The 15231-nt window shown below is 37.5% G+C and overlaps 1 protein-coding gene across 3 annotated transcripts in view; it reads left to right on the top strand.

The window, feature by feature from the left end:
- LOC129242805 (uncharacterized) overlaps nucleotides 1-14122 on the top strand; it is a 36590-nt gene extending 22468 nt beyond the window's left edge. For all 3 annotated transcript variants that reach the window (XM_054879655.1, XM_054879656.1, XM_054879657.1), the window contains exons 3-4: nucleotides 13290-13538; nucleotides 13895-14122. In XM_054879655.1, coding sequence (XP_054735630.1) covers nucleotides 13290-13538; nucleotides 13895-13942 — 297 coding nt within the window. In that variant the 3' untranslated portion in view covers nucleotides 13943-14122. The remainder of the gene's footprint in view (nucleotides 1-13289; nucleotides 13539-13894) is intronic.
- The last annotated feature ends 1109 nt before the right edge of the window (nucleotides 14123-15231 follow it).

The raw sequence follows: 15231 nt of genomic DNA on the forward strand, positions 1-15231 counted from the left end.
GGAGTACAAATGTTGTGTCAAATGTTTTCATTGTGCAGCCTCACAGTGATATCTACCGGCTAGAAAAATCGTTAATATTATATTCAAAGATCGTAGATGATTCTCACGTTGATCCGAAATCCAAAGTTAATTCGAATGCAAATATATATATATATATATAATTCGCGCGTACACCCTTTTTGGGTGTTTGGCCGAGCTCTTCCTCCTATTTGTGGTGTGCGTCTTGATGTTGTTCCACAAATGGAGGGACCTACAGTTTCAAGCCGACTCCGAACGGCAGATATTTTTATGAGGAGCTTTTTCATGGCAGAAATACACTCGGAGGTTTGCCATTGCCTGCCGAGGGGCGACCGCTATTAGAAAAATGTTTTTCTTAATTTTGGTGTTTTCACCGAGATTCGAACCGACGTTCTCTCTGTGAATTACGAATGGTAGTCACGCACCAACCCATTCGGCTACGGCGGCCGCCTTAATTCGAATGCAAATAGTTAAGCTAAATACACTTGCATTCAAAAATTGTGCCAAAAAACGCTTGAAGATTAAATATCTTAGCTGAAAAAAGGCACACTGTTTCATTAAATACTCTTTATTCTCTTCTTTCCTTTCGGATGTTGAGGAGGAAAATATTTAAAAATGTTATTACTTTGCTTACTCACAGTTATACAGATGCAGCAGTATTTGCATGATTTATTGTTTTTTTTCGTAAAATTTTCTGACAATCACCTTCTTCCGCTTCTGCTACGCAAATTATTGTTCTAACTCCTCAAAACGATCCCTAAAATTCGCTACTCCCCCACGCAGATCAGCCCAGTTTGTTTCGCGTTTAACTTGAGCTATTCTTCTTCTTAACTCTCAAAAGATCAGCATACCTTGTTTTTGAAGCAAAAATTAAGAATTTTGCAGATTATTGGTGACTACTCGAGGTCTGAGGAGATCCATGCGCTTTAGCTGGATTATTTTAAGAAAAACGCTTATTTTAATTAATTAAAAAAGTTAGACCAGCGAATAACCAGCGAATTTTATGGGATCATCTATACCGTAAATTGAAAATTTATGCTGAAGCTTTATAAAAAAATTCGTAATTTGTTATTATTTTATTTATATTCATTTCGTTTATGACGTCACGATGAGAACCACAGGCTGTCAAATGTCAAACCACAGTGGTAGCGAAATATCCAGAAGGCAATCGTCTCTTCCATTAAACTCGCTTTAAAGTTAAGAATTCCTTTGCTTTATTTTTCTCTGTTCAGTCTGCTTTTTTGCCTATTTTTTTTTTTTTTAATTTTGCTTTTGTGTTTACTTTATTTTATGTTCGTTCTTTGCTCTATTTGCTCCTAAAGGAATGTGGCGCTGTTCCAATAAATACCATCGATGCTAAAGACGTTTTGATTGCCAAAGGCTGGCGTTTGACAGCTCTAGCGCAGTTGCTAGCTCAGCTAGAGCAGAAATAAATTGAAATAAAAAGAAAAAACCTCACAGAATAAAATATAATAAAATAAAAGCTAAGTGTAGGTATATATATTGTATATATGTATATATGCACATATAATGAAGAAACTAACACAATCTGAAAAAACAGAAATAAAAAGAAAAAATTCCAACTCATTGCAATTTGGCCATGAAACGAAAATTACTGAAACTACCAACGTCAGGAGGTATACACCAATACTTAAATTGTGTCTACCCGCAACATATTTACCCTACACGCAAACATTTATCGCACAAAATGTTAAACAGAAAAAATTTTAAAATAGTAACGAGAAGCAAACAGAACCACACCACAACATGACCGTAACTAATGGCCCATTCAGCTATTTGAAAAATGACTTTGTTGCGCCATTTTTTCCGCCATTTTGTGCTTTCTGCTTCCTATTGCACGTCCCACGTCCCACGCAGCAAATGTCAGTACAATATGCAGTTAGCTTGTAATCCGATTACGCACTTTAAATTATTCCCACTTGAAGTTCAAGCAGGAAGATTGAATAGTATCAGGCCAACAACGCCGTAAATAAATAGCAAGCTGCTGCTGATGCCGTTTCTGGAATTCTTATATTTTTTGTATATATACGAGTACCAAATGTGCTTATTACTTAGCCGCTCCTAGTTGTGGTAGTTGCAACATGCCCTCACGCAGTTGTTGCCAACGTATTGTCCATGACGAACGACCTTAGACCCGCCCTTGACGGGCATTAGCCGTAGTACACGTATACAAGTTGATGAGCGAGGCGAAAAAAGCTCGCTAGTATACGTAATTGTAGATGTTGATGGTGATTTGTACTGGCAGCGTTAGAATGCACACTACAAATTGCGAAATAGAGCATTAAGGACACGAGATTGGGCTGTATTATTGAGCAGAGAGCTAGTGAAGCGTTGGCGAGTAGGAATAGTACAAGTAAGGGTATCTACAAATCTATGTAAGAATATGTACGAGTACACTACACAGCTTTGGGTTACACATTGGTTGTCAGGATTAATTGATAAGGACTTAGAATACGGTGCAGCAGATGTGCTGAGCTGCTTTGTTGAAGCTTCTTAGCATTACTTCAATTCAGTAAATGTTGTACATAGCAATACAATTTTCACGTAAATCTGACTTTCTACAAATTTCCACATATTTCCTGTTTGTTCTCTACAAATTTACTTCAAACTAAGTTATGCAAAATTGTAGCTATTTTTAATTTAAATTTTCTCTCACAATTTCCACATTTTTAAATAGTTTACCCCTGCATACAATAATGACAAAGCAAAAAGCATACAAAGCATAAATTATTTATCATGCCATGCCGGCGCATATAAAACATTTTCTACGTACAGTTCCCAACGAGTATGCGTGTGCTAAAGGTGCATGTGTGTGTGTTCGGCACTTGCATGTTGAATGAAAAGGATGTTCATTTTCCCACTAAAGTTATCAGTATGCAAGCAGACCAGTCATCCTGTTGACAGCTATGTACAAGTACACCTAGTTAGGCAGGCAGGCACCCCCCGTCCTAGCTAGGCAGCGCTATCAGACTAACAGACCAACGACAGCCACTTGCAACCATTGAAAGACAAACAATGAAACTCTTTGGCCACTCACTGAGCGTTACACTATGCATTGGTGCTGATGCCTGTTCACTTGCAATAAGTAGCAGGCAACACTTCCTGCTTATTGCCGCTGTTCTCGTCAGCATTCAAAAGAGCGGAGTGATGGTTGTTTTCAACTCAAACATTTATTAAAATTGCCTCTCAACCAATTAATGGTATTCAATGAAATTATGAGAATAAATAATGGCCGCACTGTATCTTCTACAAGCACCAACTCACAAATTCACACACTCCTACATTTATGCACTTATACATCCTTTCATAATCAGTCTACTTAGTCGTACATCGTGCCAGTGACAGTTACATATACAACCATATTGTGTGCTACTTTTTGTGTATTGAAGGTATGGACAAAGTTTTGTGTTAGCTGGCCGAGCGTGCGTGTCCATATTTTCAGTGGTGTTTGGCTGGGGGTTAAGTGTGTGGCTATTGTGTGTATTTTCATTTCATCATTTGCTTTATGCTATAAGTACTTTTTGCTGCTCACATTTGGGCCTTTGTTTGCGGTGAACTTTTGTTTAGTTTAGCTCGGTTTGGTTAGTTTTGGTTGCGTATTTTTGTTTCTGGTTTTTACTTTTTCTTCTGCCGTTTCAAGAGAATCAAGCAAGGGATGGCAAGCGCTTGTGCTATCAAAATATGAGAATTTTTCATTAACGTATATGCCATTAATTTTCCATACAAAGAAATTTGAGTGCATGTCAAAGTTGGACTGGAAGTTAAATTTTTGATTTCAAATAGAAATTTTATATAAACATTTTTTTCTCTTACAAAAGAGGGTAGAACTTCTTAGAATAATTTGATGTTTCTGTCTGAAATATTGCTGTGTAATTATTCAATACGCTTACAAACACATAGATATTTAAGTTAAGGAAGAAGTCATTCAGTTACTTGCTTTCCAATGCTTTCTATTAATACTTAAAACCACGAAAGGCCACAATATTTGGTCAATTTGTTGAATTGGTTTTCATATTGCTTTATTAGAGTTCGAAAATATAGGGTGTTTCAGTAAGAGCAAACTTTATTTGCAAGTAGTAGGGAATGACGAACTTCGGCTTCGGCTTCGGCAAGAAAGGATAAACTTAGGCCGCACATTTTATACTTTTTATAACTTTTTTATTCAAATATTGCATAAACCTCTAGTTTTTGTAAATTTGTTTAGTACTGATAATCAAAACCACATTTCTGTTGAAAAAAGTAGGTACTATTTAATTGATAAAATTAATGCATTTTTGAAAAGTAATTGCTTTTTTATTACTTGAGCCATTGAAAATGTTCGATTCGCCCTTAAAAATTGATGTTAAGTCATTCTTCACTTTCAGCCAAAGTGCAAATTTATATTATATAAAGTATATTATCTTCCAAATGGCTCAGGTGAACAATTTCGATTTTTATTAATCGCGTGAGGTTTTTGTGAGGAAAGACTAACTGTGGAAACCTTGAAGGAATATATTTGTATACCCTTTTCATCCAAAAGCATATTAGGTACTTGTAAAGCAAATAGCCCGAATGATCCCCTATGAAAAACTATGAATTAAAATATTTTTCGAAAAAACTTCTCTTGATTTATTTTATTACTAGCTTTAACCCGCGGCCCCGATCGCGTAGGAGTAGTTTTGAGGGATTTAGGATATGCATATAAAATAATTACAAAGAATAATTTCATAGAAAATATTTTTTTATTAATAACCCGGCATCCGTTGCTATGCCTCGTTGAATAAAATCAAAACAACCAATCAGAAAAATATCAAGCAAATTTTTTTTTTATTAATTTTCTATCTCAAACCGTTTTTGAACTTTGCATTTGGGTCATAGTTGAACAGATTATGCGGATTATGAAGTCTAGAGTGTGCTATAAATAGTGGGAAATAGGAAAAACTATTTAAGCAAATATTCGATTATTAGTGACGAATGAGAGTGGTGGCGCGGCCTGGGGGCTGTGGCAAGGGAGTTCCATCATAAAAACATGCCCATAAACTTCATTGGGTTAAAATATGAAAGTATAAAAATTTGTACGTCATTTGGTGTTGTCGTTTCGTAGTGATGCGCGGACAACGTACAGACATTCACCTTTATAGTATGGAAGATTTCATAACTCAGAACACTATATTTTGCTTAGATTGATATTTTAAACGCTATTACAAATTTTTCGAAGAAATATTGGTCATAAACATGAAAAATTAATGTGACCACCAAACAAACTTCTGACCTCCGTGGGTCGAGCACTTTGAAGATTTTCATATACTCACCCGATGCAATCGTTCTTCAAAAAATTCCTCACATCCCAAAAATAGTATCACTCAGTGATACCTTTTCATATATTTGCAAGTCTTTTTCTGGAGTAGCAGCTGGAGTAAAGCCTTTTTGTAAATATTTTCGGATGAAAGAAAAATAAAGTATTTCGTCGCAAAACTTAGGCGGTTTTTCTATATCATTCTTCTGAGGTTTCTTGAGTAGCCAAATATGGAAAAGCATTTAGTTAACCAGAATGACTGCCCTGTACTTAAACTAGTTTGAAATTTTGTATTTCGAGCTCTAGTATGACCGTGGTTCAAGAAATGCGAGTTTTGAAATTTTTTGGACTATGATATTTGAGCATAATCTTTAAATTGATACAGAACAACAAGATTTTAAATGCGAGTTGCCAGATTTTACTTTACATTTCACAATACTACCTCCACGCACAATAGTAGTCCACGGCTATGATAAGACCAATTATCACCTATGCATCAGTGGTCTGGATGAGTAGAATTTCTCTCGTGGGAGTCAGGAGGACCTTATCGGGACTACAACACAATGTGGGCATTTGTTGCGTCGGAGCTTCTCCGACAACTTCAGACCCGGCATTAGATGATCTGGTTAGTCTACCAATACTTGATATTTTTATCCAAGGAGAGGCCTTGAAGGTCACCTGCAGGCTGAAGCACCATGGGAACTGGTACGGGCTCTGTACGGCACTGGACAAGAGAGTAGGCATGGACTTCGATCCAATGGTCCTTGCCATGCCCCTTGACTTCATGCCATCCAGAGTCGTGCTTGAGAAGAGATACAGTGTGGTGGACAGAGGCTCAACTGTGTTCCAACTCAGAAAATGCACCCGGCAAACACTGTTTTCGCATTTTCACGGATGGCTCCAGGACCGTGCACGGCTCCGGCTCTGGGATCTACGTGGAATCCAGCGGGACAAAAGTGCACTTTGCTCTTGGAATGCATGCATCTGTGTTTGACAGCCAAGTCATGGCCTTAGACAGCCCCCCAACCATTTCAAGGGTAGTCGAGTCCTGTAAATCCAGGCTGAACTATGTCGTAGACATAATAGCCTGATGCTAACTTGGGTCCCGGAACACGTGGGTATCGCGGGCAACGAGATCTCTGACTCTTTAGCCAGGCTGGGCTCTGAGGTCAAATTTTTTGGCCCTGAGCCCGTTCTGCCACTCCCTTCTGCAGCCATCAAAGTTGCGGTTAGAAAACGGGTTACTGTAACCCACAAGCGAGCTTGGCAGTCTGAGAGAGGCTACAGATGGACAAAACTTATGCTACCTGTCATGCCCGTCTGACTGTCGCAGTTCCTCCTGTCACTAAGCAGTGGGGACTGGAAGAGGGTAGTTGGACTGATGACGGGCCATTTTCTATGGGCAAAGCATATGGAAGAGGTGGGTATCTCAGACAGTGCACTCTGCCTAGCATACGGAGAGGAGGATGAGACGGCGGACCACTTTCTGTGCGTCTGCCCCGCCCTGTGTTAATAAGCGACCACCTTGGCTCCTTGGCACCACAAGATCTTCAGAGGTCGAGTAGATTTAAAGAAAATTAAAAAGAGAACCCGAGTGCAGTACAATGGATTTAGTTGTGTCTGAGTGCCGCACTTGCTAGTCTGTCCCGATGCAAAAAAAAAAACCTCCACGCATTGTCTCCTTGATAATTTTCATCAATTTTAAAAAGGATATTCTCAATGCTCTAATCAATCGGACATCCATCCGTTTTTATTCAACCCGTCAAAATAAAACAGCCCTTACTTTAAAACATGACAAATGGCATGCAATTCAAATTGAAAGCTCCTTTTGGAACGTCTTAAATTTTAATGCAAGTATCTATGTATATCGAAAACTAATTTTGCTTGATTGAAATTTCATATTTCTTTGCAAGTTACTTTTCATCTCTCCCCGTTAGTCTTCAATCTACCTAAGAGCCGCTTAAATAGAATTTCTTTAGCTCGTGTGTAGCTTTGAATGTGTGTGAATTGTTTTTGTGTGAATTGCTTTGAGAATTTGATAAACTTGATATTGCAATATCGAATGAAAAGGATATTTGTTATATTTAATAAACAGATACATGCGAGTACATGCTTACGAACAAACACAGATGTGTAGCAAAAACACAAATCCAATGAGAAAAGCATGGCAATATTCATGACGATGACTGTTAGTATACAAGCACACGTCTCCCCATACACACTACATGCACGCACACACACTCCACGCAGATATGTCTAATATGCATTAGTTACCTCACATCACACACAATTTTTCTGCATGCTCACTCTCTTGCCTTCCACACATGCCACCGCTCACACCTCACACCTCTCCACTCTCCGCACACGACTCTGCTCAATTTCCTTCCATCCTGCTGTCAGTTGTGACAACTTTATCTGTGCAAGTGTTTGTGGTGTTACCCATCAACTCTTTTCATTCGTTGTCACTGTGGCAGATGATGACAATCAAAGATGGAATTTTCGAAATGAATATGCATTTGCAAGTATCAGCGTTTATTGCCAGGCATTTGCAAGTTTGTAAGTTTGTAAATGTTTGCATGCATGCGTAGGCGTTGTTTATTTTTCTATATCATTTTCTAATTTCCTTTTTTATGTATGCACATATATTGCGGCATACGTTTCTTCTCTATTCATGTTAATGCATCGGAAAGGCGTTTATTTTAGTGTGTGTCGTTATAAATGACACGACATTGTCAAAATTGTCATAACTGTTTGACAGGCTGAATAGCGGCTCATTAATGCGATAGAGCGAGAGTTGATGCTGATATTGCAGTAATCAAAACTTTATATGAGTGTCAAACGGAATTTATTTACAACCTATAATTTATGGTGCGAAACTTTTAAAGGGTTTGATACATTCTATATAAGGCTATTAAAGCTAATTATTTTCAATAATGGACATTCGCAAACATAGTCTAAACTAAGTTTTGTGTACATTTTAGAGAAATAAATCATTTGCGTGTGTGAAGGGACTTTTTTGATGCGTAAAAAGTTATTAGGTATAACACATGGGCTGAAAAGTCCCGAGCCTAACAAAGAAAACACGTTTTTTTTTGTTTAAAATTAGCATTATTCATTAACATAATTTCCGTCACGAGCAACGTCATTATTCCACCCCGCCTTAACATTTCAATACCACTTTTGTGGAACGATTTATCTTTTGCCTCAAAATAGGCCTCAGTTTCAGCGATAACCTCTTCATTCGAGCGAAATTTGTTACTGGCGAGCATTTTTCTTAGGTCAGCGAACAGTCAGTAGTGACTGGGAGCTAAATCTGGCGAATACGATGGATGTGGGAGCAATTCGAAGTTCAATTCACGTAGTTTTGCTATTGGTTTTATTGACTTGTGACACGGTGTGCTGTCTTGATGAAACAACATTTTTTTCAGTGCCATATACGGATATCTCTTTACAATTTCGACTTCAAATGCTCGAATGGCGCTGTATAATATTCGCTATTGACTCATATTCAAGATAGTCGATGTATATTACACCACGCACATCTCTAAATACCGAGGCCAGGTGCTATCCACTCAGATGATGATCGTTTTGATTCCGGAGGGAAGTGATGGATCTATGTTTTATCAATTGATACATATCGATGCAAAAATGTAAATTTATTACGCATAAACATGGCCAAATACTGATCAGAATCATCAACACGTTCTTGTTTTTGGTCAGCACTGAGCAAACGCGGCGCCCACTTTGAACAGGGGTTTCTCATAGTCAAATGCTCATTGATATCTTTACGATGTCAGCTAACTCACGGGACTTCACTTTTCGATCATTAAAAACGATTTTGTGGATTTTTTTGACGTTTTCTAGTGTTACCGCCTCATTTGGACTTTCACTGTGTTGTGTATTATCGGTGTCTCTACGATCAGGCTTAAAGTCAAAGTCAAGTCAATTTTAACAGCTGTCTTTTTAAGGTTAGTACTAATTGAAAAATTCATCTCTTTTATAAAATAAAACTAGTACCATCTATGTGTTAAGTGGTGCAAAGCTTAAATTATTGATTGTATTCTGTAGTGAACTCGAGTGTTCTCCTAGGCTGGCTATTCATTGAGTCATCGTGATCTTTGCACCGATAAATCTTTTTTTTTCATAACTTGCGTATTGCTGTACTTTCATACTCTTAAGTTGGTAAAACAGTATAAAAATACTTCACCAATTAGATAGCTTGGATCAACATCCAAAACATGGAGTAAGCGCTAATTATATTTATATATGAAAAATAGATTGCTTCATGGTATAAATGATTTTTAGTGCAATTTAATTTCTTCCATTATATTTTATAGTATAAGGCTTTCCAATTCTGCACTTCTTTCAGTCAAATTTTCTTCGCATCTACTTCAATTACGTATTTATTGCCACCTCTGTTTATTTCTTGTAAATTTTGCGCACAGTCGTTTCGCAAATACCCATTAATCCTATCACTCAGCTACTCGTATTTCCACCGTCCTCAGAAACCCAAGGACACAACTTACATAGATGTGGAAATCACTCACGACTGCTGGTCCCATTTGGCTGGTGTTACACAAAAACTATTAAGCCACAGCAAACTGCTCGGCTCAGTAGGTGCCTCAGTGTAATAAAGCGCTTTTATCGTTTTTTTTTTCATTGAGTTTGTGCTTTAATTGAAAAGCTATTCGTACCGATGTTACGCCATTAAACCCATTTGCTGCTAAAACTAGGCGTTGCCATACAAGCGCTTGGGCTTGCCTTGTGCACATAAGCCTCTGTCTATCTATCGCTCCCTCGTACTCATGCTTCAGGTGCATCAACAAAATAGCTATAGTGTACCTTGGTGTGTTGTAAATTTTTAGAAAAAGTAGCACAATTCCACTTCCATATGATGTTACTCATACGACTAGTCGGTGATTCTTAGTGAGAGACATGAGAGAGATGAGTACCACTGTTTAATGGCGACAATGTTGGCTCAAGGGGGGCATAAAAAAGAACACATGAGTATTATATCCCTGTATTTTGCTGTCACTTTTTCGTTATCTAACCATCACAACATTTCTTCACCCTTTCATGCCGATAGGTCTCCATACACACCTTGCAACATATTTTTGTTAGTCGTAACACACTTTGGGTGTGAAAAAGTATATATTCTTGTTACCGTAGTACAACAGGCAAAACTATCGTTATGTCATAGCACAGACACATTTTTGTAATGCAGTTATTGTGCTCCAATATGTTTGTTTGTCGTTATGTTGGTCAGCAACCCACATATACAGGTGGCAGCAGATCGTACAGTGGTGCCAGTTCGTAGCAAGTAGTGCTGTACTACATATTGATAGCATTGCACTTTTTGTTTTTTGGTTACTCATGCTTTGTTCTGCTTCTGTGCCTGTTTTTGTAATTTGAATCCCTTTTGTGGTATCCTTTTCGCGGTCGACCAACACCCAATTCAGTCTTATCGCGTTGTGTACACGCGAGTTGCACTGCTTTTTATTGAAGCCATGAGGTGCTGCATGTGATTGGGTGTGCGCGAGTAGTCTGCAGCCTGTTCAGTTTGCTGATAGGTGCGCTTATAAAATTCTCTGCGGCTTAAATTGACATTGATAAAGGTAGCGATCGACAGAAGGACAGAAGGGGATTTTGCGTAGGATTAAACATTAAAATTTTAAAATCTGCATGTCAATAAAGTCATGCCCAAAAATTGTTGGAGGGAAAGCAGACAAATTTTAATTACGTGTAATAGAAATAAGAAATAAGGGAACTCTATCTTGAAATTAAGTATATAACATATAATAAATAAATTGAACTCATTGAATATTTTTAAAAGGTTAAAAAGTTATAAAGTTCGTTCCCATCTCCAATGAATGCCCCTTCAGTTCTCCCATGCTTACGCTACTACTAAAATTTAACTACTAAGCCGGCTGCCATGCAATAGATTGTTAGATTGCATGGCATATTATTCCGTGCTTGCTTGGTATGATCGCTGACAAGTGACAAGCGACAACTGGCGGAGGAAAAGCTGACGCTTTACAGATAACTTTGCAAAATGTTTTCTATGTTTCTTAGATAGCCTTGCGAAAATTTGTGCTAAATACAAGACAAAGGCACGTTTAAAGTAGAGATGTGTACGATAGAAAGCCAAAGAATAATAAATACATCAGCAAGTAGAAAAGTGGCCGCCGTAGCCGAATGGGTTGGTGCGTGACTATCATTCGGAACTCAGAGAACATAGGTATGAGTCTCAGTGAAGCACAAAATTAAGAAAAAAATTGTTCTAATAGTGGGCGCTCTTCGGCAGGCGATGGGAACCCTCCGAGTGTATTTCTGCCTTGAATAAGCTGCTCATAAAAAATATCTGTCGTTCGGAGTCGGCTTAAAAATATAGGTCCCTCCATTTGTGTAACAACATAAAGACGCACACCATAAATAGGACTAGGAGCTTGACCAAACACCCAAAAATGGTGTAAACGCTATAGTTGAAAAAAAAGACTACCAGTGATTCTCAAGATAGATATTTATAAGAATTTAAAAATTTTTGTTCAATAATACATTGATATTTCTGGATTAAGGTGTGGCAATAATGTTTAAGGCTCTGATTTTTCTCATAATAAAGTTAACAAACTAGCAGCAGTTGAAAATTATTAAAAATTACTGCCAGTATTTCGCTATCGGTGACTGTCATTTTAAGTCTTTTAATTCAGCCGTAATTATCGCTCCACTGGATAGGCTGTAAATGATCTATAGTGCATAAATTCGAGTCAAAATATTCACTATTGAATTTTTCTGTTCCGGTCGAAGTACCAAAAATATCACTGCTTTGGTTCAAAATAAAGCGTAATCAGCAGACTCGCCGACGTTTACAGGAATTTAGAACCTTACATAATTTTGCATAAAGGTCTTCCCTTACAGAGGTAAATTACTTCAAGAATAAGTAATCAGCTCTGGTAAAGTATTGTTTTCATTCTTATGGGCTTCCATTTTTAATGTGTTTTTAATAATAAAAAGAATCAGTGGTTCTTTATAATATTTTTGAAATCTTAATAATTTACGATAATTTTCTTTTATTTTTTAAATATCTAGAAACCATTATAATCTCTATAACTATCCCTCCCTCAAAAATTAAAAATTCCGTAAAATTACTTTTAGCTAAAAAACTCCGCTGCTGTACTACTAGGCATCCATAAATGCGAGTTGACGATAGCCACTTTGCTGTCATGAAGTTGGCAGTTGTCATTTCTAGAATAAACAGAAATTCAATTGGACTTGAAATGAGCAGCAACGGTAGTGTCGTTCACAGCGACAGTAACAACTTGCAAAAGTGGATGATGAGTATGCAGTTGAGTAGTCTTTTGAGTGCTGACCAATGCAGAGGGCGGCGGATGGTTTATTGAGTGTGTGTGAAGTTTTGAATGCGACGTGTAGTACGAGTGTTCATGCTGAATAGGTGTTTGTAAGTGGGGAGTTATAGTAGCATCAAAGCAGGCAAGGCAGGAAATATAATTTCCTACATTTTTGGCTCCATTGAAAAGTAGGAAATAAAGAATTATTTTTGAGTTTTTGAGATATCCTATGAAACAGAAAGTAAACTGATATGCAGCACAGTATGTAGTAGTAAACGGGACTGAGAAAATAAGTATAACAGCAGGTGAGAAAAGTGTGGTGGGTCAGGAAAGTAGGTGTATGAGATAGTTAAGAAAGTATGTATGGAAGTGAATAGACCGCGATAACTATTAAAGGACATTTTCTGAATATAAATATATATTTACATGTATGTGTGCCCACAATAGTCTGCTCATGTTAATGCTGCTCTACAATTGGAGATACTTAAAGATTTATGTCGCCCCTGAACAGTAGATGGGTTTTATGAGGACCTGTTTTATAACAGAAAAATATGCGGGGTTAGAATTTTCAGTTAGAATTCTCAAAAAATTGATTTATTTTTCTTTTTCTTAATGTACATATATTTAAGAATACACACAGAAAATTTCATATCGTTCCGGGGAAATATTTTCGAAGTTACACGCAAATTTGGAAAGGCGATTCAGAGTGCATGAAAGTATCATACAAGGCCGGACCTGGAACGCTGTCCTTTTATTTTTCTGCCTATTGTAAATGCTCCCTTCTAAAGAATGGCCCGCAGACAACATCAGCTCGAGTTATCAGAAGCTCTCGAAGCGGCGAAGGGTGTATTATATGGTCCTGGAATAGACAGCTCCATGTAAGTTAAAAAGAAAAATGTTATCCTATGTATAGTGCTTTTCAAACTTTAATCGCGTTTGTCTCAAAATGGTGGTTTCAAAGTCAGTGACCAACAATACTCGAAAACGGCTAACCGATTAGTCTCAAATTTTAATACTGGCTTCTTAAGTATATTTTTTAGTAATTAATCGAAGAGTTTTCCCCAGCGATAAATATTTTTTTTATAAATAATTTAAAGCCGAAATTTCGGTGAAAAATCGATTTTGTTTTGACAAACCGCCATTTTGTCAAACAAAATTTAGTTTGCTTATTACTTCGGTTAATTACTAGATTTAACATTACCTTAACGAAACCTGTTTGGTTTTTCAATTTCAGAATATCCTGTTCAGAGATATAGTGGCCACTACAAAACGACTTTTTTGAGAGGAGCTCCGGAGATCAGCTGTTGCTCCTTTCGGTCCTGCATATAACCCCTTAACGAGCTCGAGCAATATTACTTAAAAAACACTTTTTCTACTTCTACAATTTTACGTTCCCATATCGAAAATAAAAATGTGACTACCTAGCAGACATTTGCTTATTTGTCACGATTACCGCAAACAATTCGTATTTCCGGCTTTTATTTATCAGTTATCCTATGAAATGCATCAGTAGCACAAGCATAAGTGAGTACTTTTAACTTTTACAAGCCCAACTGGAGTAGTAAATTCTATACTAAAAATTTCGAAAATAAAAAATTTTATGAAAAAAGCATTTGCTTCTGAAGCTTTAATATGCAGCTGCACAAGCACTCAACCTTCACATGAGAGATAAACGCGATTGGAATGCAGATGCACGTTTTCATCCTCAGCGTATATCTGCACATTCCTAATGGAAAAATATGCAAAATACCAACAAATATAGCGAATGAAGAAAATATGCTGGTAGCAAGCAATGGGTATATCTAAATGTGTGTATGTATGTATTTATGTTTGAGTTATACCTTGAGCTGAGGTATTTCCTAGAGAAATAACTTTCATTTAGCTCCTTTGCATATGCAACGATTTATTTGCTTTTGCATACATTGTACGAAAAATTATGTTTTGAAACAGATTTTTAAGAGCACGTCTGCAATGGAATAGAACTAGTTCTAAACTAGTTTATTAGAGAGCGGCACTGGTTCTGGTACTGCTCTAACTTATCGGAGAACTTACAATTGAATACTTGTATGTGTTGATATGAAATGAAAATTATCAGCCGCAGTAGAAGTTTCGAACGCTTTCGGAACTGGTTCCACTTAGGACAGCTTATTATGATAAATGTTGCAGTAAGCGAATATTTAGTAGCGCGAGCTCCCACATTATTTGGTGACATTCAGCGGGACTTTATTTTGGTCGTGATTGAACAGAGCGCACCAGCCGATTCTTTATTTTGCTAACCGGCGCCAGTTGGACACACCAAGTGAAGCTTAGTACTTCTTCACCTGTTCTTTCCAACGCAGAGGAGGCTTTCATCTTTCTCTACTCCCAGCTGGTACCGCATCAAGTACTCTCAGAGCCGAAGTGTTTGTATCCATTTGGACGACATGACCCAGCTGAATCTTTATTCGCCGCGCAATCACCAACGGGCTAAGGTCCAAAATTCTTCCGTAGAATCTTTCTCTCAGATATTCCAAGTGAGGTTTAATCGGATATTGTCATGGACCAAGCTTCTGCGCCATACGATAGAACGGG

The sequence above is a fragment of the Anastrepha obliqua genome, chromosome 3 (genome assembly GCF_027943255.1).
Source record: "Anastrepha obliqua isolate idAnaObli1 chromosome 3, idAnaObli1_1.0, whole genome shotgun sequence".
NCBI classification, from domain to species: domain Eukaryota; kingdom Metazoa; phylum Arthropoda; class Insecta; order Diptera; family Tephritidae; genus Anastrepha; species Anastrepha obliqua.